General features: G+C 40.9%; 2 protein-coding genes across 7 annotated transcripts in view; one reads left to right on the top strand and one right to left on the bottom strand.

The window, feature by feature from the left end:
• The window catches only part of STKLD1 (serine/threonine kinase like domain containing 1), a 47,369-nt gene extending 39,394 nt beyond the window's left edge, over positions 1–7,975 (bottom strand). For 3 of the 6 annotated variants that reach the window (XM_072632835.1, XM_072632840.1, XM_072632836.1), the window contains exons 1-2: positions 7,493–7,975; positions 6,023–6,124 (exon numbers count right to left, since the gene is read on the bottom strand). In XM_072632835.1, coding sequence (XP_072488936.1) covers positions 6,023–6,124; positions 7,493–7,507 — 117 coding nt within the window. In that variant the 5' untranslated portion in view covers positions 7,508–7,975. Of the gene's footprint in view, positions 1–955; positions 997–6,022; positions 6,125–7,492 lie in introns of those variants that run through there. The other 3 variants (XM_072632839.1, XM_072632838.1, XM_072632837.1) reach the window with 3 other exon arrangements.
• A 2,098-nt stretch (positions 7,976–10,073) lies between these two features.
• SURF4 (surfeit 4) lies at positions 10,074–27,588 on the top strand. The gene is made up of 6 exons (XM_072632850.1): positions 10,074–10,323; positions 19,656–19,842; positions 20,583–20,659; positions 21,211–21,254; positions 22,056–22,242; positions 24,732–27,588. Exons 1-6 carry the CDS (start codon positions 10,276–10,278, stop codon positions 24,996–24,998), a joined length of 810 nt encoding a protein of 269 aa, XP_072488951.1. The 5' UTR covers positions 10,074–10,275; the 3' UTR covers positions 24,999–27,588.
• The last annotated feature ends 161 nt before the right edge of the window (positions 27,589–27,749 follow it).

Here is a 27,749-nt window from a genome sequence, read left to right as displayed (position 1 = left end):
ACTTGTTGGCACAGCGGATAGAGCACTGGGCTTGGAGTTAGGAAGACTCATCTTTCCTGAGTTCAAATCTGACCTCAGACGCTTACCAGCTGTATGACCCAGGGCAAATCACTTAACTCTGTTTGCCTCAGTTTCCTCATGTGTAAAATGAACTGGAGAAGGAAATGGCAAACCACTTCAGTATCTTTGCCAAGAAAATCCCAAATGGGGTCATGAAGAGTCATTGAAATGACTGAAGCATCTGAACAACAACAAATACATCACAAATTGTACCTCAAACCAAAGGCAGTGATGACCCTGGTGATACCTGGAGTTCTGGCAACATTGGCAAACTTGGATGAATTTTTCACTCAGGGTCTTGAGGGCCCCTCTCCTTATTAGCTGTGGGAAGCTGTGCAAATTATTTCATTTCTCTGAGTCTTAGTTTACAAAGTATTCTCCTCACAATGACATTCTGGGGTGAGTAGTAAAAGCATTGTTATACCCATTTTCTAGATTATGAAACTAAAGCTTTTAAAGATGAAGTAATATGCCCATGGTGAGATAGTTAGTATAAGAATTAGGATCAAAGGATCATAAGATTTAAAGATGGAAGGGGTATGAAAAATACTTCATTTGGATCCCTACTCTATTTCAATCAGTATTAATCAGTTTGATAGGAGTAGTGATTATAATAAGTTCTATATATTAAGCCACAGAGCTATGAACTGCAGGTTGTAAATTCACTTGCTTAATCATAGGAAGCTAACTAGAGGCTCTCCATCCTTGTTTTTCCTTGTCATAGTGACCAACCCTAGTATGCCAGAGGTGACTCAATTATGTGGAAATGCCTCCAACTTATTTTTCTACCTCTGGACCTCTCTTATCCAACATGAACAAGTAACCATCTTAGGATGGCTTAGTCAGTGGGGATGTCTCATTCTTTGCCCAACCCAAGACCCATCTGCTGACATACCATTTCTAGCTGATGCATCATTTTTTGGCCTGCAAAGCAAGATCTATCAATCAATGGGATTCTGTACTTTGTAGAGCCTCTTTAGAATGGTCAGGTATCAAATCTGGTAATAAGACCCTGGAAGAAAGATAAGTGAAGCTGAATCTAGATCTAGATCTTCTAACTCCAAGTCAGGATTCTTTCCACTACACAATGATCTAGTACAGGCCTTTTGTAGACTATAAGTCCTTAACATGTAAATGATGCTGACTGATTTTATAGAGGAAGATAATTCCTCTATAAAAGAACTATTAAAAGGATGGTATTTCAGGACAGGTACAAGATCTGAAGAGACTTAATCAATGAGGCAGATAATAATAGCAATAAATAAAACACTGAACCCTCTTTTACTAAATACAAACATTCAGTAAAGTTATGCAACGACAGGTGGAGCTCTCCAGGTCCCTGTCCATGGTTGACCCACACAGGTGGATCACAACAGCGGATGGGGGAGTAAAATATACATCAAGTTGGAAATAGTAAACCTCTTCAACACTGATTTACTCAGAAAAAAACCAAAAAATGGGTCTTAGTGCTTTTAATGCTATCATCAATCAAGATGTGCAGATTAACGGTATTTTCTCCTGTTCCCCCCACTTTAAATCTTTGATGTAACTGTGTCCTAATTAGCCAGTTAGGGCTCAAGGACTGGGAAAAGTGACAAGGCTTAAGACAGATGGTTAGTAAATATGTAGAAAAGGAAGCAACAATCCCAAAGACATGTTATCACTTCACTAAGAACAGGCCAAGCCAAATCAACCTCATTTAGAGCAAAGGTAAGAATTTCTATAGAGCTGGAAAAAAGAATACTAATATGGAAAAATATATGGTACGACCCTTAAAGGAAACAGTTAAAGTGTAATGGATAGAGGGCTAACCTTGAAGCCAGGAAGATTTAGATTCAAATCCTTCCTCTGACACATATTGCCTGTGAGATCTTGGGTAAATCATTGAACCTCAGAATTCTGTCTCTCTCTCTCCCCCTTTGTCTCTCTTTCTCTTTCTCTCTCTCTCTCCCTCTTCCTTTCTTTCTTCCTTCCTTCCTCCTTTTATTTCCTTCTTTCCTTTCTTCCTTCCTTCTTTTCCTTACTTCCTTTCTACCTACCTATCTTTCTATCATCCTATCCCCTCCATTGAACTTCAGCCACCAATCACCTACTGTAAACTTCCATATGGATGTAATATATGCATATCTAACTCAAGAAGTCCAAAACAGAATTCATTATCTTTCTCCTAATACTTACCCTTCTTCTATTCTTTCCTATTTCTGTTCAGGGCATTAGTTTCCTTCTAGTCACCCAGATTCCTAACCTTGACATTTTTCCTTGCCTCTTCACCCTTCCTCACACTACATATCCCATCAATTGCCAGGTCTTTTTGATTCTACTTCCACACCATGTCTCACATCCACCCCTTCTCTCCACTCACACAGCCACCAGCTGACTTCAGACTTTCTTCATATATGCCTAGACTATTGCAATAACCTCCTAATTTAGTCTCCCTGACTTGTCTCCCTTCCTAAACCATCCCATACAATAGCCAAAAATCATATTCCTCCAGAACAGGCCTAACCATATCATTTTCTTGCTCAGTAAATTTCAGTGGTATTTAAAACCTTTCATAATCTGTTTCTATCCTACCCTTTCAGTCTGATTACACCTTCCTCCCCTTCACATACTCTTCCAGTCCAGCTTAATCAGACTCCTTGTGATTTCTCACAAGCAACATTCAATCTTGCCTCCGTGCTCTTGCACAGACTGTACCCTGTTTCTGGAATGCACTCCTCCTCATCTCCACATCTTTGAAAATCTAGTTACCTTTATATCTCAGCTCAGGTGCAACCACCATGCAAGGCCTTTTCTGACCCTACTGACCAAAAGATGTGGAGAATATAAGATTTTGCTGTACTTTTTGTTCATTTATAACAAAAAGGTTTTGGAGAGAAGGAGCAAAAAGCCACTTTAAGTGCAACAAGTTGTCTCCCATCCATACATTAAATCATTCAAGACTCCTTAAAAAGATATAACAATAGATATAATTTTGTTCAATCACTTTCTTATAAACATTAGATTAGTGATAGAATAGGGAGCTGCAAGTTCTCCTGTTTGACACAGGGATGGAGGATATTCTTCAAAGAAACCCCGTTAAAGAGGAATTTCCAATGGGTGGTGAGATCTTCCTGGTACTCCCCTTTGTAAATGACATTATGTTGGTAACAGAAAACATCCAAGTATTGTAAATCCAACTAGAAGACATATAAAAATACTCAAAAGAATTTGGGCTAACCATCCACAGAGGAAACAAGAAGTAGATGAAAAGATATGTATTGACTAGATGCATTTGGATGGAACCAGTCTATCAGTAATATATAACATGGACAGACAGTACAAATGGACAAGCCATGTCCAGAATTAAATAGGAGGAGAGCAGCAGGTTAGAGTAAATTAATAATTATAATGATAATAGCTGGCACCTACTACATACTATATACTATATAATGTATATATACATATATGTATACTATATACTATACATCACCTGCTATGTACCAGCCACTCTGCTAAACACTTTACAAATATAATTGCATTCATTTCTCAAAGCAACCCTGGGAGGTAGGTGCTATTATTAGCCCTATTTTACAGCTGAAGGAGCCAAGGTTGAGTGAGTTGTCCAAGGTCACACAGCTAGTAAATGTCTGAGGCCAGATTAGAACTCAGATATTCCTGAATCCAGGACCAGTCCTTTATCCACCATACCACCTAGATGCCCTAACTTTTCCCCAGAAAACAAAAAAGGTCAGAAAAGAAAAAAAATACCAGTATTCTACTGGTAGATTGGTATGGTTGTAAGATATGCAACACAAAAAATTCCCAAGAATTTGAAATGAGTATGAGTATGGGCAATAGCGAATCATATGATGGGTGTGAGTTGGCTTCAATATATATAAAATTATGAACTCTGAAGAACAGTAGTAAAAGTAGTTTTAAAAAAAGTAGTAAAAAACTGTACATTTTCAGGGAAATGTACAATAGAAAAAGAAGATGGGGCAGGTCAAGGGTGAGGGATACAGGGGGACCACCCAAGTGTCGCTGGGAGCCTCCTGATAGCAGAAGAAATTTTAAAAGTCCCCCAGCATGCTGAGTGGATCCTGCTGTGACAAAAATATGGGAAGACATGGACAAGATTTGTACAAGATAAGTAGGCATGGATTGATTTCGATCTGCACCATAGCCAGGAACATATAAATTCACAAAACTGCATGCTCAAGTATATCAGGAGACTTGTGTCAATAAAATTTACCTTGATTTCTGCAAAACACTTGGCAAAGCATCCCCTGGTACTCTTGTACAAAAATACAGATAGGAGCCAGACATTAATACAGTTAGGTGAGTTTGGAACAGGTTGAATGGCTTGACCCAAGGAATGAAGAGTCATTAATAATGGTTCAGAGGCAATCTGGAAGAAAGTCTCCAGAGGACTTTCTCATGAATCTGTCCTTGACTCTGCTTTGTCAAATATTTTTTTTACAGTGACTTACATAAAGGCATAGATGGAATGCTTATCAAATACACCGTTTGGAGGGAGAGCTGACACACTGAATAGAAAAGTCAGGATCCCCAAAGATCTAGACAGGCAAGAACATTGGGCCAAATCTAGCAGATGGTATTTAATTGTGATAAATGTAAAATCTCATGCTTGGGTTTAAAAAGCTACAGTTACCTAAAACATTCCCAAAGGACTCTTGAGGCAAAATGCCATCCATATCCAGAGAGAGAACTATGGAATCGGAACACAGAATGAAGCAGACTATTTTCTCTTGTGCTATGTTTGGTTTTGTTCTGGTTTCTCTCATGATTTTTCCAATTCTTTTTAATTCTTCTATGCAACATGGCTAATGTGAAAATGTATTTAATAAGAATGTATGTGTAGAACCCATATAATATTGCATGCTTTCTTGATTAAGGAGGGGGGAGGGAAGGGGAGAAAATGTAAAGCTTATGGAAGTGATTGTTAAAAACCAAAAACAAATAAATTAATTTAAAAAAAAAATAGTTACAAGTAGAAGATAGGGGAGGTGTGATTAGATAGCAGTTTTTCTTAAAACTATCTGGAGGTTTTGGTGGACTTCAAGCTCAGTATGAACTGACTGCATAAAAAGGCACCCAAGAAAACTAATTCAATTCTTGATTGCATTCAGAAAGATATAGTGTGGGTCCAGGACTCAGCTAAGGCTTGTGGCAGCTGCCCTGCTGCATTAAGCCTTGCTCAGGCAGCAATGATGTGTTCACATCTGAAGTGCCATGTTTTAGGAAAGACAATGTTAAGTCGAACACCATCAGGGAGATGGTAACCAAGAAGCCCAAGGGCCTCAGTTACATGCCATATGTCATAGTACCTGGCATATAAATAATGGTTAGCTACTGACTGATATATGAGGATCTGTTGAAGGAACTGGGGAGGTTTAGCCTGAAGAAGGGGATATAATAACTGTCTTCAAAGGTTTGAAAAGTTGTCAAATGCAAGGGAGAAAAGTTAATATGTGCTGGCAGGGATCCTTATGTAAGGTTTAATGACTTCATTTCTATTTGAGTTTGACCTAGAGCACTAAAGTGATGAGACATGTCCAAGATTACACAACCAGCATGTGTCATAGGTGAGAGGGGAACTCAGTTTTTCATGGCTCCAAAGTCAGTTTTCTATCTGCTATGCAATAGTGCTTGTGTCATTATGAATTATGTGGAAGGAAAGGCTTGGATGTCCATATTTCTACTTAACATTTCTACAGCGCTTTAAGGGTTATAAAGCACCTTCTTCACATGAGGAGGCAGGTAGGAAGTATGAGAGTTATTATCTCCATTTTACAGATCTGTAACTGGAGGTTGTGGTTGAAGGAGGTGGAAGCAAAAGTGTAGCCTTCATCTTTCCTTTCATTTGTGTTTCCTCCATACTGCAAGAACACATAACTTTAAAAATTCTCTAACTACATAGGCATCTTTTGCATCTGTTGCTATGGAAACTTCCACTTACCTTCTTTATTAGGAATTTTTTAGGCTTAGCAGTTCTCAGTTTGTTTATTTCTAAGGCCACTACATTCAGCCCCAAGGCACCATGCTTCAATGTTTGTATAACCTGTTAGCCAAAGGGATGACATGATCAATATACTCCTTTCATCTTGGGAGAAGATAAAAAATTGTTTTCCCATTTATAATCTTATTTACTAATAAGTCAGACTTCTTTGTTTTTTTTGCAGCACTTTTTTTTGAAATCTTTTGTTTTTACATACTCTTTTATTTCCAAATACATCCCTTCTTTCCTCCCCTCCCTGATCAATCATCTCTTGTAACCAATGATAAAAAGAGAAAGAAAACAGTTCCACAAAATCAACTCATACATTGACTTGATCTGATGGCATGGCAACATTCCATACCCAGATGCCAACCTATGCAATGCAGGCAGGGAGGGAGGTGACAACTCCCATTTTCATAGTGTTTTAAAGTTCACAATAATCCTGTGAAGCAGGTAGGGCAAGCATTATAATCTCCAGTTTAAGCTGAAAAAACTAAAGATTACAGGAGTGAAGAAATTTGCCCAAGGTCACATAAGTAGTAAGCATCAGAGTTGATTGGCACCCAGATCTCTTGATTCCAGGTACTATACAAGGGTTAGGGAACTTGTGGCCTTGAGACTACATGTAGCCTTCTAGGTACTTAAGTGCAGCCCTTCGACTGAATTCAAACTTCACAAAACAAGTCCTTTTATTAAGATTACGCAGTTGGTTAGCAAAGTCAAAATATGAAACCTAGCTGTCTGATTCTAAGTTCTGGTGGTCCATTCTCTTTCATTCAACCAGTAGACTGAGGGTGGAGAACCAGTCTAGTCCCTTGAAACTAAAGAGAGAAAATTAAAAAAAAAATACAGAAACTGATTCTAAATATGTAGTTTCCCCCACCGTAAAACCTGAAACAGTCAGGTAGGCCCAGGTCCCAAAGAGGGAGGAACATAATAGGAGGATGGGATGAGGAACATGTTTTCAGGGCATCCTGAGAAGTTAGAGAAAGAAGAGGTAGTATGGTGGGTAAACAGAGAGGATAAGGTGAGTGAGTATCTAGATGTTGTTGTGGTAAAGGTGGTGATGGAAAGTGTTGTCCCAGATACAACACTCAGACATTTTTTTTTAGCCTGACTCAACTGTCTTTTTTTGCCTCTCCTGTGGATACTCTATAAAAAATTCTCATGGGACAAGATCCAGAGTTCATCATATTTCTGTAGCACTTAAAATGTTGCAAAAGGCTTCCTTCAATACATGTATTAAAGATGATCTCCAGTACTGCGGAAAGGGCTTGGGAAGGCTGGAGTCCTGGGGGGCATAAGTCGTTATGGCAGTTAAAGTTGGGGGCTATCAGAAGTTTCTGGGAGAGTACTCCCTCCTCAAACTGTCTTCTTTCTATCTCCATGCTCTACTCCAGAGAGAGGGGATTGGGGGACTGAATTCCTCACCTGATATTTTTCCATTCTAATTCTGTTGTTAAGACCCGACTTTCCCCTTCACTTGGGGTCGGCCGCCGGTTGCTGGCGAGCGGGTGCGGGCGTTGCCAAGGGTTCGATCCCCTTCCCTCTGAGGCTCTTCCCGCGAGGAGCAAGCCCAGGGGCACCCCCTTCCCGGCCACCCCACGTCTAACTAAAGTTGTCTGTCTGACAGACTCTCAAGCGAGGTCTGTAGGCTGCTTTGCTCTGCTCGGAGTTCCCAACCCTCTAGCTTCACTTGCCCCAGGACTCCAGCCAGAGTCCTTCGATCCGCCCTGTCTGGAGCCAGGAAGGATAAGACCCTCGGCAGCCGTGAAAGCTTAGTGGCGCGTCACACTCTGGCCAGCTCAGCTGTGCTCCGACCTCGTCTACACGCAGGCAGTCCTAAGTCCTCCGGCCTCCTCTGCGACAGTCAGCCTGGATTTGTCAGCCTGTCCTAGATGTCTCTGACCTTCTCCGGGACATTCTGCTCTCAACCCTGAGTCAGATTTCCCCGGAGGCACTACGTCTCGGCTCAGACATCCTTAGGTCTGACACGTGGAAAGAGGAGATGGGTTAGGAAAAGCTGGCAGTTTACCTGAGTCCTGTCTCAGCTACGCGTGTGGGGCGTGGCATCCCTGCGGCCCTAGGACCATCTGTCCATCACCAGTCAATCTCTCCTCATTGGAAAGCAAGTTCCTTGAAAGCAGGAATTGCTTTTCTATTTGTATCTCCAGCATTTAGCACAATGCTTTACCCAAAGTAAACGCGGAAGAAATGCTTTTTCATTGATTCATTCATTCAATCATTCCTTGACTCCTTTGCTGAAGTAAGAGTGCATGTACGGAACATCTCATATACTATAGGATTTTAAAAAATATATGCATTGATTGGTTTTACTGATTTTTTTCTCCTTTACTTTAAAAAAAAGTCTGTTATATAGGATGATTCTCTGAGAGGGGAGAGATAGAAGAATGAAAAGGGTGGAGAAATAGGAACAATGTAAAACTAAAACGTATCAATAAAAATTATTAAAAAACATAGAGACTATGTTGATATACAAAAAGATACATATAAACTTATATAATATCAAATTTTTAAAAAGCAGAACACAAGTATAAAAAATAGTCCTGTGATGAAGAATGGAAATACAACTTCCCCATGAATACAGATATATTTCAGAAAAAAGAAGAAATCCTGCCTCACTTTAGGACCCTCCTCCTCCTCTGCCTCCTCCCTCATCTGCTCCAGTGTTCCACCCAGGGGAAGGTACATTTCATGCCCCAAAGTTGCCTTTTTTCCTCTGGGTTTACTGGCTACATTTCTCACTCAAAGATCAAGCCTCAAACCCAATTCACTCTGGAGCACATAGACTGGACAAGTTCTCACCTACCTAGCACAGAGTGGATTTAAATACTAAATAGTGATTGTTTCTCTTTTACCCAGGAATCCACTTTGATTTTTTTTGTTGATTAAAGGGGCCACCCTTTGAGCAACTGCTTAAAGAAGCCCATTCACTGAACGGATGTATCTCACTTACAGTAAGATTGTGATAAGATCTAAGCCTGAAAGGCCCAGGGTCTCCATGGCATCCTGGGTCATCTCCAGTTGCCTTGATAAATAGCAGGCCATTGGACCCAGATGGCTCAGGAGAAGAAAGTGAGGTTGGTGACCTTGCACAGCCCTCCCTCCCTCCAATCAAAGTCAACTGCAAGTCATGTCATCATCTTGATGTCATGGTCTTCTTCGAGAATGAAGGACAAACACAACACATTCAATCATTTCATAAGGACTGAATATTTCATATCACTATCCCTTTCCCAGTCGGTAGGGTACAAACTGCCTGGGATTCAGAGTCAATGACCAGGGTACAAATCTCAATTCTGTCACTGGTGCAAATTTGGATCAATTTCTTTTGGGGCCTCAGTTTCCCTCTCTGTATAGAGTTCCATTTCCCATTACTTCTGTCCCTCACCCCCAGACATTACTGCCCCCTTCCTATTATAACCCTTTAAAAATCTGTGCAGGTCCAATGTTTCCTCCTGTGAGCCTCTCTTTAAAACTTGTTTCTTTCATTCATTCATTCACTCCATAAAGACTGAACACCTCATACCTCTATATCCCTTCCCCATAGCCGTAGGGTGTAAACTGCCCAGAATTTGGAGTCAAGGGCCAGAGTACTCATCCCAGCTCTGCTATTCATTTGTGCAAATTTCGTTTAGAGTCTCACTTTCCCTGTCTGTCAAGAGAGAGGAATGGCCTAGAATGACTAGACTGGAGTCAGGAGATCTGCCTTCCAATCCTGGCCTAGCCATTTACTAGCTGTGCGACCTTGGGTAAGTGACTTCCCCTCTCTGAGCTTAGGTTTCTGTGAAAGGAAGAGGCTGCCCTCCTTGAACTAAATACTTGGAGGAGCTGGGGGGAGAACCTCTGCCACCCTACCCCCAGCTCACCCGTCCCCCTCCCCCGCGGCGGGGCGCCCCGGTTTAGCCCCGGGCTAAGGTGGGAGTCCGAGTCTGCTACGGGCCCTTTAAGGCCCTCCCCCTCCCCCCAGGCCGGGTGCGGGCTGTGCTGCGGCCCCTTTAAGGCTTGGCCTACGTGGCAGCAGCAGGAGCCGCCGCCGCCGCCGCCGCCGCCGCCGAGGAGGCCGAGGCCACTTCCTGTGGAGGCCGCAGCGGGAGCGGGAGGAGGAGGAGCCGCCGCCAGCGACACACGGGAGGGAACCGGAGCCCGAGCCGGAGCCGAGCCCTCCCGCCGCCGCCGCCGCTGCCGTAGCCATGGGCCAGAACGACCTGATGGGCACCGCCGAGGACGTCGCGGACCAGGTACGGGGCCGGGCGGGAGGGACGGCGGGGCCGGGGGGCCTGCGGGCCGGGGTCCCGGGGTCGGGCCGCGCCTCCCCCAACTCACGCGGCCCCGCCCCAATCCGGACCCCCGGGACGCCCCCCTCCTCCGGAGGCCCCTGATCCTGTCCCGGCCGAAGTCCGCCCCCCCACTCCACCCCCACCCCAAAGCTCCCTCCTCTGCCCCCCATTTTTCCGTACTGAACCCCCACACTGCGCCCCTAGGCCAGAGCCCCCTACCACTCCCCCATCCCCAGAGGTCCCTGCTCTGCCTCCACCCCAGAACTCTTCATTGTACACCCATACCGCGCCCCTGCTACAGTGCCCCCACCCCCAGAGCTCCATTCTTTGCCCCCCATATTGTGCCCCCACCCCTGGAGCTCCCTGCTGTGCCCTCCACTTCCAGATCGCTCCCCCCCCCTCCCTATTGTGCTTCCCTCGATATCGGGTCCCTCACCCCCAGAGCTCTCCAGCGTGCCCCCGGGATTTTCTCCCGTGCTCCTCCTGTGGTCTGCTTTCACCCCCACAGCGTCCTACCCTCCACTGATACTTTGTCGTCCACTTCCAAAGCCCCACTGCCCCCTCCTCCTTAGCTTCCTTTAATGTCTGCGGCCCCCAGTTTCCCCCTTTATACCATACTGCAAAGCCTCCCTCTATACAGTGCTGCTGTACCCCCCAGTCCCTTGTTCTACGCTGTCACCTTCCCCAGGGCTCTCCTCCTGCTCCCAGAACTGTTCCACTCCCTCCCTTATCTCAGAGCTGTCTATTGCCCTCCAACTTAGGAGCCCCCCTTGTCTGTATTGTGCCCCCCAGTGCCTTTACCACCAGTTCTGCCCCCTTGGGAGGTAACCCCTCTCTACTCCCCAGGGATTTCTCCCTTCTCTGTGTACCACCTCAACTTCCCATAATGCCTGCCATGCCCCCCAGGCCTTTATATTCTGGGTCTTGCCCTTCTCCTCCTCTCCCTCTTTATGTAATGCTATTCCAGTTCCCAGTATTTTCTGTACTTAATGTCCTATCTCCAGAACTATGAACTATTTCTATCATGGCCCCCCCCCCCCCCCCACTTCAGCCTTTCTGCAATATTGTTCTTAGGTTTCTGTAAGCCTTTCATTTCTGTTTCATTTCCCCAGGGCTTAATATTTGCCCCTTACTCGCAGTTCTTTTTCCTAGTCCTTTCTGTTAACACCTCCCCCCATCCCCCAGTTCCCCACCTTCTCTCAGGGTCTCAGCATTTTTTTCTGCATTTCTTTATGGTCTCTCTAATCCCTTTGGATAGCAATCTCTTTTTATAACGCCTCTGCCTGAAACCCCTTATGTAAAGTTCTTCCTGCCCCTTGGGGTAACGTTCTTTGACCTTAAGGCCTTTTTTCCTCTTCTTAGCGCTCCCCAACAATATACACTTCCTCAGTAAATTGCCACTGGAGCTAGGCCTCCCCACTTCCCGCAGTTTCTCTGGATTTTTACTCTTGCACTCCAGCCCTACTGTTATTTGAGCAAATGGGTTCTGGTGAAACAGGACCCCAGCTTCAGAGCAGGTAGGCAGGAAGGCTTAGGTTTGGGGGATGGGGTAGTGGGTAGTACATAGGGTGGCTCAACTTTGGACTCTACTCTCCTAAGCAGGTTGGTCAAATCTTTGAGATGCTTGGGGGTTTGGTCATTTCAAGATTAAGAATATGGGCTCTCCTCCTTTTTTACCTACTCCTTAACTGTCTTATCTGGGTTCTCTATTCTGCCCCATCCCCTTCCCAGAAAAGAAAAAATCCACTGGACTAGAGGTGATGCTGTTAGGGAAAGGGCTAAAAGGTTGGGGTAATCTGACTCCAGAATGGGCAAGAGGTTCTGTCTCTTATTTCTCTTGGATCCAGGTTATGGCTCTGGAAGGCCCAGGAGGTTTGGTCTAGAACATGTTCAGTCAGATTGTAGGTCATAGGGGATCAGATTTGTACTTTTAAACCAGAGTTAAAGGGAAACCAGGCCTCAACCCTGCCTTGCACCTCTTTTGAAATATCTAACAAGTATCCATTCTCTGCTAGATGAGTGCTGAATCAAAGGGTCTCTCTGTATTATTGGATGGACTCTGCCCTTCATCCATTTAAATAGGCAGTTGCTGCATGTACCCTCTGAAGAGTGTGTTGCACCAGTCTTCCTTTTTTACTCCCCTTCTGGAGTGTACAGGTGACACTCCTGGGAAAACCTTGGAACAAATAGATAATTGAGCAGTTGTTAAAAGTCCTTAAAACAAGATCAGCAAGATCAAATCCTGAAGGGGAGGGCATGTAAAGCTGCCAGTATCTCCCATTTGGCAAAATTAGCACAATATGACTTGAATGCAATAGTTGTCTGATATATTTACAAATGGAAAAGTAGTTTAATAATCTGTGTAAGCAGATATTGGCCCAACCCTGTTCCCATTACTTGTACTTTCTCAAATCCTCTGAACACAGATGGAGTTTTGTCAGAGTTAAAAGTAAGTAAAAGGTAGGTTAATTAAAATTTTTTCTCCTTAGGCATATTTAGCCAAGGTTAGACTAGTTAGTGCTAGTTTTTCTTGGAGAAACTTTAATTGTGGGGTTGATATTAGTATCTCTTTTTCCAAATTGGTTATGGATTATGAATTTTATAATTGGGGAAACCTTCCGGTCATTCTTCATCTCTTGAGTTTGTGTCCTCATTATGAAGTTTGTATAATGCACCTTCATTATGTACTATCGTTTTTGGGGAGAAAAGTATGCATACTAATATAAAGAATTGATCTCTGCCGAATTGCATGTATTTTTTGCCCAATAGCTGTCAGAAAAAAATGCCTTTTTAGTGGCACCATTTTGTTTCCCAAGTACCAAATTTCTCCTTTTAGAGCTATCCGATCTATGTACCATCAACTTTCAGCCTGTATGACAACTGTTTTGCAACATTTCATAAGTCTTTTTTCTAGCTACTGCCTTAGATGAAACTTTCATTCTGCTGCTCAAAAATTTTTTTACTTAATTTACTACTCTCTGTAATATTTTTTGTCTTATTTTCTATTTTTTTTTAATTAAGCCATTAGGAATATATCAGGTCCTCGTGTGATTCCTTTTTTCTCTTTTTCTTCCAGAAATTAAGAAAAAATTGTCGGTAATAAATTAGATTGAGGCGGTAGCCAAGTGTATATTGGCTATTGTAAATTGTATATTGGACAGGGCTAGAATATGTGTTATAGGTTTATTACTGAGTAATGCTTGAGCATCTTCAGTCCACAGAGAACTGATGTCACTTCACTAGTTTGAGGTGAGTCCTTTTAACTGTCCTTTTTTTAACACCTTGTGTAAATTCAGTGGAGTCAGTTTCTCTTTTTTAGAGAATAAAGGGAAGGAGCTTTTTATTGCTTCTGGTAAGATGGAAAGCATTGGATATGTAAGTGATGCCAAAAATGACATCTCTGTGGGGGGCTTTAGTTTTCTTGGAATCTTCCATCTCTAACACTTACAACAGAGTTGACAGTTCCCTCTGACTGCTCTGCCCCCCAACCCCCCAGATTTCTCATCTTAGGTAGCAGACAATGCTATATTAATTGTGACTTTTAAGATGGATTGTATAAAAGGCAGAGAAATAATGCTGAATTAATATTTCAGATGATAGAAGGACAGATCCATTTTCTCTGACCTTGCTTTAAGGAAACAAAAGCACCTGAATGTGAATGGGTTTGTTTGACCTGTAAATCAAAGATACAACTGGGAGTCCCACCTGAGAGTTTTAGCTTTAGGCTGTAGTGTCCTCCCTTGGTGAATAGTATGTACATTCAGTCCAGTGAGAGATAATTGAACCAACCTAACTCTGATGGTTGTGCAGAATATATGGAGACAGCTTTGATCACAGACAGTGTGTCTGGTGCTGAGCTCATTGACCAAGTAATTCAGCACCAGGATTCTTTTGCTCCTACGATGTGTTGTAAAGTTCTTGAGGTTTGCTGCTTCACTGAGAAGCTATTAGAGAATGGATTAAGGAAACACAGGCTTTAGTGTAAAACTCCAAGGACCTGGCACACCAGAGGCCCATAATGCATCTTTGTGATTGATAGAATAATTCAAAATGTGTCTTTATTAAAAACCTATTGGATGGCTTAAAATGTGACTTTTAAACACTTACGTGCTCATAAACAAGAATACTTTCTAAGTGTTTGTGGAATAAATGAATGACTTCTAATTAGTTGATTATTGTGGTAAAGGATTAGCTTCTATGATCCTTTCTCAATCAATAGTTTCTCCTTGCTCTGAGAACACTAGTGTAGAAAGAGCATGTGTTCAGTAGCACAAATTTTGATTGTATGTAATTAAGACAAGTATTAGATGTCTTGGATAACCTTGGCAGTAGCATGAGTAATGCATATGCATCTATATAAGTAGCAAGTTTAGGATTGTGTGTTGCTTTCCATATTTTCTATTTTGTGTTGATAGGTTTTTGGTTATAGGGATATGGTCCTGCTTTTCTTTATTTCCCCCAAGTCCTTTGTAAGAAATCTCCCATGGGACTTGTAAATTTATTGCTTTTGCAACCTAATTAGATGGTAAATAACATTGATTTATTTCTCTATTGATCTGGCAGTAGTAGAATTTTTATTTTTAGCTTTTTTTTCTTGTTTTTACTTGAGCCTTTAACCTTCCAAATAGTTTGGCTTCTGTAGAAAATGAAATAGTTACAATAATGCTCTCTTCTGTGTTATTTCTGTAGTCAGTTTTCCTCAGCTATTTCACAAATTCTCATGGTTTATTTACTAAAGGAAAAAAACTAAACTATTGCCTCCCATGTATTGCTACCAGATCACCTCTAATTGCATTCTGTTGCTCTAGCACAAACCTGCTGAGTGGTGTTCAGGTGGGAGACTTCCCAGGGAAACCCTGGAGTTGTGTTGGCAGGATTTGTATGAGTCACCTGCCTGGACCAATTCTGACTCAACATTTTTTTTTTTTATTTTGGCCATAGGCTTTAATTTTCTAGGCTTTATGGATTTTTGCTTCTGTGTATATGCCTCCTTTGCAGAGAGATTCTGAAACTTTAATGACTAAAAGATAACTAACTTGTCACATTTTTGGATGAAGATCTGATTAATAATAATTGAGGTTTCCTTCAATTTCATCTTTTTTCCCTTTTGCTACAAAAATCTACCTTACTTTCAGCAGGTTGGATAGGAACATTACAATCTCTTTTGAAGTATTTCTCCCCCACCAAACACACACCAAGGTGCTGCTTTATTTAAACAAATACCATATTCCTAATCTTTAGAATACTGCCCTTTCTGTGTGTATATGTTACTTGGTTGTAAGGTTCTTAGAGACTTCTAATGAAAATCTTGCCCTGTGACAGTTAACTAATTGTATTATCTTCCTTCCTTTCAAGATCTCATCGGTTAGTTTCAGACTGAGTTTTCCCTTCACATTTTTTTGTTGAACGTCAGCCTGATTTTGCAGCCTGGTGCTTGCATTGTTTACGTTTGCATGTTAGCATCTGGTAGTTTGGGTGTTGTAATATGCTCGATACCTCTTGTGCTGTGTGCTCTTGGGAAGTCCGAGTGTGAGTAATGTAGCCTTGTTCAGCTTGTTTCAGTTTATCAGTCTATGCTGTCGTCATTTACTGATTGATGAGTGGATCTGGGACTCCCCTTTGTAAAGGAAATGACTGTAGTTCAAGATATCCTAAGGCTTAGTTGAGAAGTTGTTCCCAAAGTAAAGGGTAAAGCAATACTTAGTGAATTGGTAATCTTGCAATGAAGATATTTCATTTCAGGGTGCATTCTGCAAATCGTCCACACATTTTCATCATGTATGATTCTTGTTCATATCCTCGCTGAAGCCCAATACCTGGCAGATGCTTGATAAATGTTTGTTGACTGACTAGCTTACATAAGTATCTAACCAGTGAACTTGAGGACCTCTAAATATTTATAGGTCCTTTAATATTCTGTAGATGCTGGGGCTATCTGTCTTTTGATACATGACTGGCCAGTCCCTTGGGTGGTATCTTTTTTCTGTTTCTTGTATCGCTAGTAATATGCTGCAACCTGCTTGGGTCTACCATTGCTCTTTGGGTCATCTGGGATTTTAATTCTTTGGAGACTGAAGAGTTATATGATTTGTAGTCAAATAGCAGCATCATCAGATTTGCCATGAGGTGGTGAATTCTTTGGCCTCAGTAACTTTTAAAGAAAAGGGTAAGGCATAGGACTGAAAAAAAGATGGTTCCATCTTTTTATTAAATAAAATTTCAACTTTCTGCTCAGAATGAAAAGAGAACTATGAATGTGAATTCATGTGTAGCCTAACTTAAACTGCCCCTAAATCTAGGTATCTATTGGAATGTTAGAATTCAGGGGGTACTTAGAGAGAATATATAACTCAGATCTTTCATATGCAGATAAGGAAAATGACTCAGAAGTGACTTGCTCAAAATTTCAGTCAGTTAGTATCAGAGTTGGGTTTAGAACCTGCCTCCTTGGCCAATGTTCTTTTTACTACAATATCCTGACTCAGCTTGTTTACTCTGGGAATTTATAGCAACCTAGTAGCCTTTATCAGTATTTACTTCTAAGATTATAACTTTTTTTAAAATTTGGCTTTGTGGGATTAAAAAATTTTTTTAAAATTTTTCTAAGATAGGTAGGGTCAGATTTTTTTTTTTGTATAGTATATAACTCTGTATGAGGGGATGAGCAATATCCAATTTCTACTTTATGTCCTTGACCTGAACATCCAAGGGATTATTTTGAAAGAGGATTTTTTTGTTTTATTGATGCTTTTTTTTACACTAGTAATTTCCCAATATCTTTCTTTGAAACAAAGCAAGCCAATTCAGCAAAATTCACAAAGCAATCATACCTGACAGTGTATTCAGCAGGCTTATATCTGTAGTCCCTCACAGTTGTACCAAGAAGCATCTTTAATCATCTGTTCTTCAGGACTGAAGTTTTCACTGCGATTAATCTGAATGTTGTTGCCTGTTGTTCTGAATTTTTTATTGTCCTCATTGTTAGGCTCTCAAACTGAGACAAAGCTGAGAAGTCTGCCTGCCTGCCCTGTATGAGTGTTGGGAATTATGCTGTTTGCTGTAGAAGGGCAGTCTGGATTATAAACGCTTACTCTGTTGCTTGTTTACTGAGTAGGCAAACAACTCTTAAGCTGGTGGATGTGCAAACATGTCAGTAGTAGACATGTCTAGTATGTAATCAAGCCAACATTTTTTATAATTATGCTTTCTAGGGTTGTATTAAAGCCTCTTAACTTGTATGTCTTAGCTGTATTTGCTGTCTTTGCACTTTGGAAATGTCAGGTCTTTATTTTTATTTTTAAATTATTTGTGGGGCCCTCCTGTTAAGATCTTACCCGATCATCTTTTTAAGAGAAAGTTTTGTTTTGTTTTACAACTTTCAGACAACCATCTATCTCCATGTACCATATGCTTGGTGCTTCTTAAGGGTCATTAATACTAAAATGGGAGCTTGTAACTCCCTCCCTACCTACATCTCCGTTTACGTTCTCCCTTGATTGTAGCTGATCAGGCTGTTGCTGAGCATTTGTTGAGTATTTGGTACATTAGATGGAAACTAGAAAGTGTGTATAGTTTCAAATGTTATCATACCTCCTGTTCAGTCTGGTACTAGATTTAGTGAGCATATTTATATAATGAATATATTACAAAGACAATTTAGAGTCATAGGCTGTCAGCCTCTCATCGTGTTTTATGATGTTTTTTTCCTCTCTTTTCACCTATTCTTTTTTAAAGAGTAGCATAACTTGGGATCTAAACAGTGGAACAGATTTTGTAAAAAACTCCTGTAAGATCTTAACTTAGGGCTTCAAACTTTTAGTTGTGGGATACATCACTAATTTTGAGGGAAGTTGGCTGGCAGTGCCTCTATTCCCTACCAATTCTGCTTTTTCCTCTGTCTTACCCATTTTCCTGTCACAAGAATGAGAAAATCTTCCATGATTCCTTTTGTGGTAAAAGGGAAAGGCTTATCTTTAGTATTGATTAGGAAAGAAGCCTCCATTTGATTTGTTGTTAAAAGTTGAATTAGACACTGATTACCAGAGGCTTCTGTTCTGTTGTTTCGGTTTGAAGCTTCTAAAGCTTTATACACGTTGGTGTTTAGGAAGTCACATAAAAGGAGCTCCTCTTTCCACATTCCCCACTATTCCAACTGTGGTGTTAGTTCTGGAAGAGAATACTTCGGTTTGTTTACAAGTACCCACCCTTTAGACTCAAACTACTTGGCATATCTTTTGTTACTTTCTGGCAGATCACTTATGTGGGTGTTCTGTCTCTTCTTGATGTCTATTATGTTAGGTGTCCCTCTCTACACCCCCTATCCTCTTTTTGATTTGGATCTTAAACATGACTAGTAAAAGAAGTGCATGTGTTGTTGTATGTAATGGCAGCTTTGTGTGCTATTTTACAGTGTACATGTGTCTCAGCACAAATGCTCATATAAGCATGGGATCAAAGGCAGTCATAACCACACTTTTTCCTTTGTGGCACCTGCTAGTTATTTTACTAATTCTCCTATCTGATTAAAAAAAACAATCACAAAACTTTCTCTGAAGTAGGAGGTAATCAGATTAAGGTTCCATGGGTGGTTTTGTTTTTGTTATAACATTCCTAATTATTAAACATCATGTTTATAGTCCTTAAAAAAAATCTCATGTTCACATTTTCACTCAAGTATATAGCCGATGACACAAAATAACTACACAGATTCTATTAGCTTTAGATCCTTTAGGAATATCCGTCTTCATTAATAGACCACAGAGTAGTTCTTTTCGGTGTCTGGGTTTTGTCATTGTTTCACCTGAGATTTGGAATGGAGTAAGTGAGCAAATCATTCCATCAGAATTTCTGGTGGACCAGCATATTAACAATAACATTGAATGCAGTTAAATTGATTCTTTATACAACCAAAGCTGTACTTCCTGTCTTAGGGACATAAAGTTGTAGGTCTTTAATCACCACCTAGGTAGGTTTGCTGGAACTAAAGGATTGGGTCGTTGTCAAAGGCATATGAGAAAGGCTTTCACCATAGCTTGCCCCTGCTCTGTGTTTGAGTACAGTCATTCATTTCCATGGATACGTAGATAGACTCTTAATAGAATGGCTCTCTGAAATACGAACTAACTGTTCAAGTGCTTGGAAAATGACTGCTATCAAGAAACTAATAAGGAAAACAGCCGATGAATGCTCGCTCATCGAAAGCTGGAGGACTTGCATGTCTTTGGCTTGCAGTTTGGGCTTCCTGCTTCTCCGTTACTAGTCTTTCACTGTCTTGTTTTTTATTGTCTCAATAGTTTCTTCGAGTCACGAAGCAGTACCTCCCTCATGTGGCGCGCCTGTGTCTTATTAGCACCTTTCTGGAAGATGGCATCCGAATGTGGTTCCAGTGGAGTGAACAGAGAGACTATATTGATGCTACCTGGAACTGTGGCTACATCCTTGCCTCCATCTTCGTGTTCTTAAACTTGCTTGGGCAGTTGAGTAAGTGACTAGAAAGTTCTGCTTAGGTTTCACGCTTGGGTGTCTGGCTAATGAAATTGGTAGGGAAAAGTGGGTGTTTTTGTCCTCTCATTTAACTGTATTAGAACTCCATCGCGGTCAGAAGGTGGAGATCATATTGAGTTCCTGAGGCTTTTTAAAGGCTTCTGTTCTTTATAAAATTTCTTCGTTATTAGCAAACACATAAATGTCTATGTTGTTACTATGGAAAATACAAAAGAAGAATTAGGCCCAGACCCAGCTCCAGGGGGAGCTTAGCCTTAAGGATCGAATCAACCAGGTAAAATAACTAGCCATATAAGATAGTGTATAATTTAATTGTCAAAAAAATGAGTAGCATAGTGTGCTGTAGGGATTCAAATATAAATATATGTTTGTCAGGCAAAGAAATAAAGAAATTTATCATGGAGGAAGTTAAAATTCTACATAGTGAAGTAGTCGGCTATGTTTATTACTAGATAATGTGTTTTTTAAAATTTTTCATTCTGTAAGCCCTCATGTGATCCCCTGCTTGAACCAGCATGCTTAATAACTAAGATCCCATGAACTCATCTTTGGTGCTATCTTATTTTTCCAATACCCAAAGGACCTAGTGGTTGTTTTAAGTTGGGGGGAGTGTTTTTCCACCATAATTATACATAAGGAAAAGTTGTAGTACCTCTAGAAAATGTTAGTTACTTATTCTCCTAGTAGTCATTAATTCTTACCCTCCCACTTCTTAGCTGGCTGTATCTTGGTACTGAGCAGAAACTTTGTACAGTATGCCTGCTTTGGACTCTTTGGAATTATAGCATTACAGGTGAGTTGTTGCTTTCTGTGGTCCAGTGCAGTGAGGCTTTTTGAAAAATTATTTTTGATGTTTGGATATCACCAGCAAATTTGCTCTTTGACTTCTAGTCACCCCCTCTCCCTCTGAAGATACTTAAGATTTTTCTAGAAACAGCATTAGTTGAAAAGTGCCTTTGAATTCTTTTTCTTAAAATACTTCTCAGATGGCTGGGTATCCAATATTAAATTAGACACTATTTCTCTTTTTTCCATTTTGCCAAATTTCATTTGCCACATGGGTAATACTGAGGTGAATTTATAGGCCAAATTTTCTTGTCATTTAACTGCATCAAGAATACTTGTTCCTTTACTGTCTTATGTAATGACACTGTAAAACACCAGAGCCAATGTGCAATTATGTCTTTAAGTCAAAGTATGGTAATTACAGACATCCTTTATATTTCTTTAAGCAACTTCTAGCATGTTGTAAAAGTAATTTGAATAGTTCTTCTGGGGTTACAGACAAACAAGAATTTGAAAATGCTAAGACTAATACTATCTGTTCTTGGTTTTCTTCAACAGACAATTGCATACAGCATTTTATGGGATCTCAAATTTTTGATGAGGTATGTTCATTGTGAATGTTAAGATGGATAAAGGTTGATTGTTTTTTTTTATGTTCCTGTAGTCAGGCACTTAAGAGCTTAGAGTGAAATGGTAAGAGCAGGCTCCCTTTCCCAAGTTAGATAGGTTCATGAATGTTTGGCTTAATCCTGTCAGTGCCACTTACAGACAAGACTTCTGACCAGACCCAGGCAAGGCCATATCAGTGCTGTTTCTACTCTATTGTGCAGACCTGGCAGACTAAACTGCCATTATTTGCTAACAGAGGGCAGTGATTGCCTGGAATGGTGTAGCTTGTAGGGACTTTTGGGTACACGGCAACTTTGATGGTTTACCTATCTTTGAGCACATAGGGAAGAGGGAAACATTTTAAAATTAAAAAAAAATTTTTTTTGTTTATTTATTGAGGGAAACATTTATTAAACCGCTAATATGTGCCAGACGCTGTGCTGAGCACTTAACAATATAATCTCATTTGATTCTCACAACTTTTTATGATGGGGTTATTATTCCCATTTTATAGTTGAGAAAACTGGGGCGCAGGGAGGTTAACTGACTTGCTTAGGTCACATAACTGGTAAGTGTCTGAGGCTAGGTTTGAGCTCAGATCTTCTTGACAGCAGATCCAGTGCTCTCTGCCTGCTTAGAGAGGCAAAGAGAAGAAAAAAGTTACAATCCCTAAACTGATTAAGGGATTTCCCTGTCTGGTTTTGGGTTAGTTCGCTTTTTCGAGGCCCAGTGAGTTTTGATCTTTGGTTTGCTAATAGTTTTTGATATTGTTGTTTCTACTCCTTTGTGTCCAGGAACTTGGCTCTCGGAGGAGGATTGCTGCTGCTCTTGGCTGAGTCCCGATCCGAAGGGAAGAGCATGTTTGCAGGGGTCCCCACCATGCGGGAGAGCTCACCCAAGCAGTACATGCAGCTTGGAGGGAGGGTGCTGCTGGTCCTGATGTTCATGACCCTTCTTCACTTTGATGCCAGCTTCTTTTCTGTAAGTATTTTGAATCTCCTTTAAAAAATCAGCCTCTGTTCTTCAAAGAAAGATGTTTCTTATTGGCTTCTTGGTTGCCACATAATATTCTTGATCCTGACTTATTTTCTTGGGTACAAAGCATTGGAATGGGGGTTTACCTTGGATATATTGTCTGTTTCAACTACTAGTGAGGAAGGCAGCAGGTGGAGCTTCTGAGCCCATAAAGAATTGATACCTACACATAGGTTTGAGTACTAGTGCCGCTAGCATAGTGGACCAGCTTTCCTGTAGGATTCAAGTTAAGCATTTGCCTTTTCTTTGGAGTTGGCTCCCTAAGGAATCTTCACTAACATATGTAAATGTATGTATTTTTTTTTAAATGAGACTGAGAAGAATCCACATAATTTAGAAGGAATTTGAGTCCTTAGTTGAATGAGATCTGAGACTTGAAACCCTAATTATTTTTTTTATGAAGGGCTACTTTTCATTTCTATGAAGCCTGTGGATGGATGATGGGGAAGGTTGGTACAAGGAAAGGAGTGTCACATATTTTTGACAGGCATTCAAATAGACTGTCTGGAGGCATGGGTGTGAAGGCAACTTGTAGTGATAACTAGTTTGACTGTTATTGGGTGTGGCATTGTGTTGATGCTGGCATAAATACAAAGTTTAAATCTGATACTGAGCTTACTGGCTAGGGGGATGTAGCACAAACCTAGGTAATGTGTATTAGAGAAGTATAATATAAAGTGTTGAGTGACACTTGAGAGTTATTGCTGCCTAAGGTAATCCAGGAAGGTTTTGTGGAGAAAGTGATATTATGAATTTGTCTTTAATGGATGGGTGAAAAAAGAATTGGGGGGAGAGTGAGCATTCCATTTATAAGAATCATTGTGAGCAAGGACATTGGAAGTGTTGGGCACATTTTGGGGAACAGAGTAGACCAGTTTGGCTAGGAGCATAGAGTAGGCTGCATTTAGTAATATGATATGACTGGAAGAGTAAAGCAGTCTCAGACTGTGGAGGGCCTTGAATGTGGGACTGAGAACTTTTAATTTTACTTGAGAGACAAGCAGTGGGCACTCAAAATTTTGAGCAGAGGAGTGACATGATTAGAATTACAATTCGAATGTGTTAGAATGATTACTTTGATACTAATTTGAAGGATGGATTGGGCTGGGGAAGATGTGATAGCCAGAAGACCTGTTAGACTGTTGATCTTGGTAACATGAGGCCCATGTTAGAATGGGCCATGCTAAAGGCCCGTTCTGAAATGCTAACAAGTGAGTATAGGAGTGTCCTTGAAGGTGAAGGGTGTAGTGTTGCAGGAGTTGTCGGACTTGGTATCTGATTAGACAGGGAAGTGAAAGAGGAGTCAAAGGTCAACCTGAGGTTGTAAGCTTGGAAGACCAGTGACATTAGAAAGAGGAACAGCCTTAGGGGAAAGTGGCACTTGGTTTCAAACTGTCAGTTTGTAGGACTTGTAGACAGAGATGTTCCTCCCATAAGACAGCAGGAGGAGCAGGTGTGGGGCTTAGAGATCTTAGGACTAGAGATAGAGGAGTCATTGAATAGAGGTGATTAAGATTGCCACAGGTGAGAGTAGACGTTAAGAGAAAAACCTTAGGATTATAGCCAAGTAGAGAGGTCAGAAGGAGTGAATGAAGGAAAGAGAAGAGTAATTGGAGAGATAACTGGAGAAGCAAAGTAGTGTAGTGAATCCATGAAAGGAGAGAGCATCTAGTAGGAATATAAATGGTCAGCTGGGTGGGTCAAAAATAGCATTGGTCACTAGACTTGGTGATAAGTCCACCTTGTGGAAAATCAGGCTTGGTGGAGAGATGGAGGTGCCAATGTTGATATAGTTTAGCTAGCAGGGAAGTGGGAAGAGATATGGGGAAAAGAATAACTGGGTGCATTATTGGAATGTTAAGGGAAGACTTTTAGGATTAGTGAGACCTGAGCATATTTGTAGGCAGATAGGAAAGAGCCCATGAAGAGAAAGGAATGGAAGATGCATGAAACAAGGTGATAGCTGAAGTAAGATCCTGGAAAAGGCAAAGAATTGGGATTAAGTGGACAGGTAGAAGGATTTGCCTTTATGAAGTCTTCCAGCTGGTATTTCTTACTGCCTTTAGGGTTTTTCCCCCCTTTATTCACAGAAGTGTTCAGGTCCTGCTTTTGTCTTCTGTAGTTCATTTATCCTTTAATCTTAAAAAGTTCTCATCATATATTTGGTAGAAATCCTTGTTCTCTTTTTACATAACAAGCATTAACCATATTATGTTTGATTGCTTTAGCAGCAGATTCCTCTATCTTGACAGGGTATTTAATATCTACTTTAACCATAACATTACAAACCATCAAGCAAAAGCTAGATGACCAGCTATGTGTATCATAGAGGGGATTCTTTTTGAGGGATGAGTTGGAGCAGATAGCCTCTAAGATTCTATGATTCTTTCTCCCCTACATTCATCTTGAATTTTCTTTATTTTGAACCAATACAGATTCTTCAGAACATCGTGGGCACAGCTTTGATCATTTTAGTGGCCATTGGTTTCAAAACCAAGTTAGCTGCCTTGACTCTGGTCGTCTGGTTGTTTGGCATCAACGTCTATTTCAACGCTTTCTGGACCATCCCAGTCTATAAGCCCATGCATGACTTCCTCAAGTATGACTTCTTCCAAACCATGTCAGTGATTGGAGGCTTGCTTCTTGTGGTTGCCTTGGGCCCTGGTGGTGTCTCCATGGATGAGAAGAAGAAGGAGTGGTAACAGCCCCCCATGTCCCTGCCCTGTGTAAAACCAGTGGCTGTCAAGGACAGTGTGGATTCAACAAAACTGCCAGCATTTGCGTACCTGACTCCCTTCCCCTCATAAAGGCACAGATGTTTTGAGAACTTTATTTACAGTGACACAATCTGAAATTGATGGTTAAATCTGCTTTGGAGGCATGCTCAGTCCCAAATTTTAGTATTTTTTTTTTTTTTTAGGGTGACTGGCCTAAATTATTATATCACCCTTTAGCCAAGGGCTCTAGAAATTCATCTGCATGGGCAGCTTGGCTGATCCTGGCCTTTGTTTATCTTTTCATTTTTTTGGGGGGGGCGGGGTGGAAGAGAAATTGAACCTTCAAGTTGTACTGTGAGCAGATACACAACTGTATCATTCATTATGGTGGTCTCTTGTTTTTTTTTCGTTTGTTTACATTTTTAGCTAGAACTACTAACTGATTTGAGATACCCTGGCCAAACATTACATTATTTTAAAACTTTCTTGTAAAAAAAGTTTCCCCTATAATGGCTTTAATATTATTTTTCACATTTTTGTAGGAAAAATGATTTAAAACAAGTCAAACAGAAGCCCAAAGAAATACAGTATTAACACTCTACTAGAACTGACACAGTAGGGCCCCCATGAGGCAGACATGTAACGGGTAGTATGAAGACACATCAGCAAAGCTCTTTGGACTGGCCTAAGTCTTGTATAGGCAATGTTTCCCCCATGTCACTAACGTTGCACTGATTTAACTTTGGTGGTTTAAGATTTTGAAAGGGAGCCTGTTGAAGACTTTATTTTAGGCACTGACTGCAATAAGGTGCTATGGCCTTTTGGAATATAAGAGCAGGGCAGTTGTTCCCAGTGGGTTCACAGGCAGTGAACCAGACCTCATTGATACATTTGACATGCTAGGTGGTGAGTGCTGTTGGAACATAGCATCTCAGGTAGGATGATAGTGGCTTCTTCTAAAGGCTTCCTCTTAGCACCAATTGGGGTGGAAGAAAGTTAAGCTTTCAGACCAGTGCCTCTCATTCTTTTCTCACAGAGCAAGACCTTACTGTGCTTACTGTGAAGGCCTTTTTGGAGTTCTGAATGGGTTTTAGCAGCTCCCATCACAAGACTTTTCCTTTTAGGATTTTTCCCAGGCTGTGGCCAGGAACTGGTTTTTTTTCCCAGGGTCTACCATTTCAGGAGGCTGTTGCTTTGTTGTTCAATTTTTGATTTTTTTTTCTTTTCCTACACTGCATACAGCCAAATTGAGTTTTTAAAAAGATGTGTGATGCCTTACTGATTTGATCTTGATCCTGTATTTAAAGTTTTCTAACATTGCCTTATGCTGTGTTTCTCTTTTTTGGGGGGCAGTATATTGGTTGTTGCAATCCCATATTTAAAAGTATCCCTGTGTTTTATATTGCAGTATAAAGCTACAGAGAGATAGTTAAAACCTCTCTTGCAGTGCCTCCCCCACTCCTTAGATCCTTCCTGTGCAGCCAAAATTGATGTTACTTGGGTGGCAGTGAACTTAGTGGCTCCTTTTTGATCGAGGGGATATTTAATACTGGAAATTTAGTTCCTACTTGGGAGTTTCCAGGATCACAGCATCCTGAACTTTTCCAAATAGTAGTTCCTTTCCTACTGTAAGCCCTTCCCTGTAATGCAGGTGTATAAGGCAGGGCCTGTCAACATGGCTATCTTTGGGCCAAGAATCCCAAGCTGACACTTTATTTATGCCTTTCCCTTCTGCTTATTAATGGGACTGTTTTAGACTATTGGAAATTGCAAAGGATGAAGAATGGAAACCTTTTTCTGATTACTTGTACCTAAGGAGAAGGGATGGAATTTCTGCTTGCCATTTCTGAAAGTATTACATCAATCTCTGTGACAGTTTTCCTTTCTAGCCTCTCGCTGCACGCTGGGCCCACGGTGCAGCTGGGAGGATTTTGTTCCTACCAAGCCAACTAGCAAAACAGTGACCTCCTCTGTTTCCTCAAATATTTGTAAATTAAACTAAATAAGTTCAATATTCTCTTGATTAATTATTGAGATACTCATTTTAAGAAAGGATGGTTTATAAAGTGTTTTAGCCAAAGAAAGGCATTTTTTTTGGTTCTAGGCCCCATTTGTTCCCATTCGTTACTAATGTCATCTAGCATAGCAAGCCCATCAACTGCTACTCACAAGTTAGATTTTTCTTTGTAAGCAACATCTTTACCAAGGCAGCCTGTTTTCCTTAGCCCTACTCTTCTACAGACTGGCTTTTTACTGTTGGAAGAAGTGGGACTGACTTGAGCATCTGAAACAGTGCTGCCATCAGTGATCCTTCCCCATGATCACAGTGTCCCTTTGGCTCCGCTGCTTCTTTTCCACCCTGTGATTTTAGTGGTCCAGTGCCTGGGGCAGGGACAGAAACTTGTATTTACCAACAATTGGCTTTGGCAAAAGTGTTCTGAAAATTTTTTTTGCTTCATGTGGGAAAGACTAGGTATAAATCTCATTTTATGCTGTATTTTATATCTTAGTTGTATTTGAAAATGTTTTGATTTTTGGAAACAAATATCAAAATAAAATAATGGCATTTGTTGTATCTAGTGTGACCACATAGTCAATGGAATGTCCAAAATGAGATCAGGAAATAAATGTGAGGCCCAGAGGCAGAAGCTGTGCTTATTACTACATGGGCTGCTTGAAGACACATCCGTACAGCCTTGGCCACAAGGCCCCTGGGCACGACCACTTGTTTGGAGA

The sequence above is a fragment of the Notamacropus eugenii genome, chromosome 1 (assembly GCF_028372415.1).
Source record: "Notamacropus eugenii isolate mMacEug1 chromosome 1, mMacEug1.pri_v2, whole genome shotgun sequence".
NCBI lineage: Eukaryota > Metazoa > Chordata > Mammalia > Diprotodontia > Macropodidae > Notamacropus > Notamacropus eugenii.
This window is presented reverse-complemented; position numbering and strand designations above follow the sequence as displayed.

Bases quoted from the DNA above. Each gene is read 5' to 3' on its own strand.
- SURF4 (XM_072632850.1), top strand. From the start codon at position 10,276: ATGGGCCAGAACGACCTGATGGGCACCGCCGAGGACGTCGCGGACCAG. The intron at 20,660-21,210 runs GTGAGTTGTTGC...TTTCTTCAACAG, and splicing joins TTGGAATTATAGCATTACAG to ACAATTGCATACAGCATTTT. The intron at 22,243-24,731 runs GTAAGTATTTTG...GAACCAATACAG, and splicing joins TTGATGCCAGCTTCTTTTCT to ATTCTTCAGAACATCGTGGG.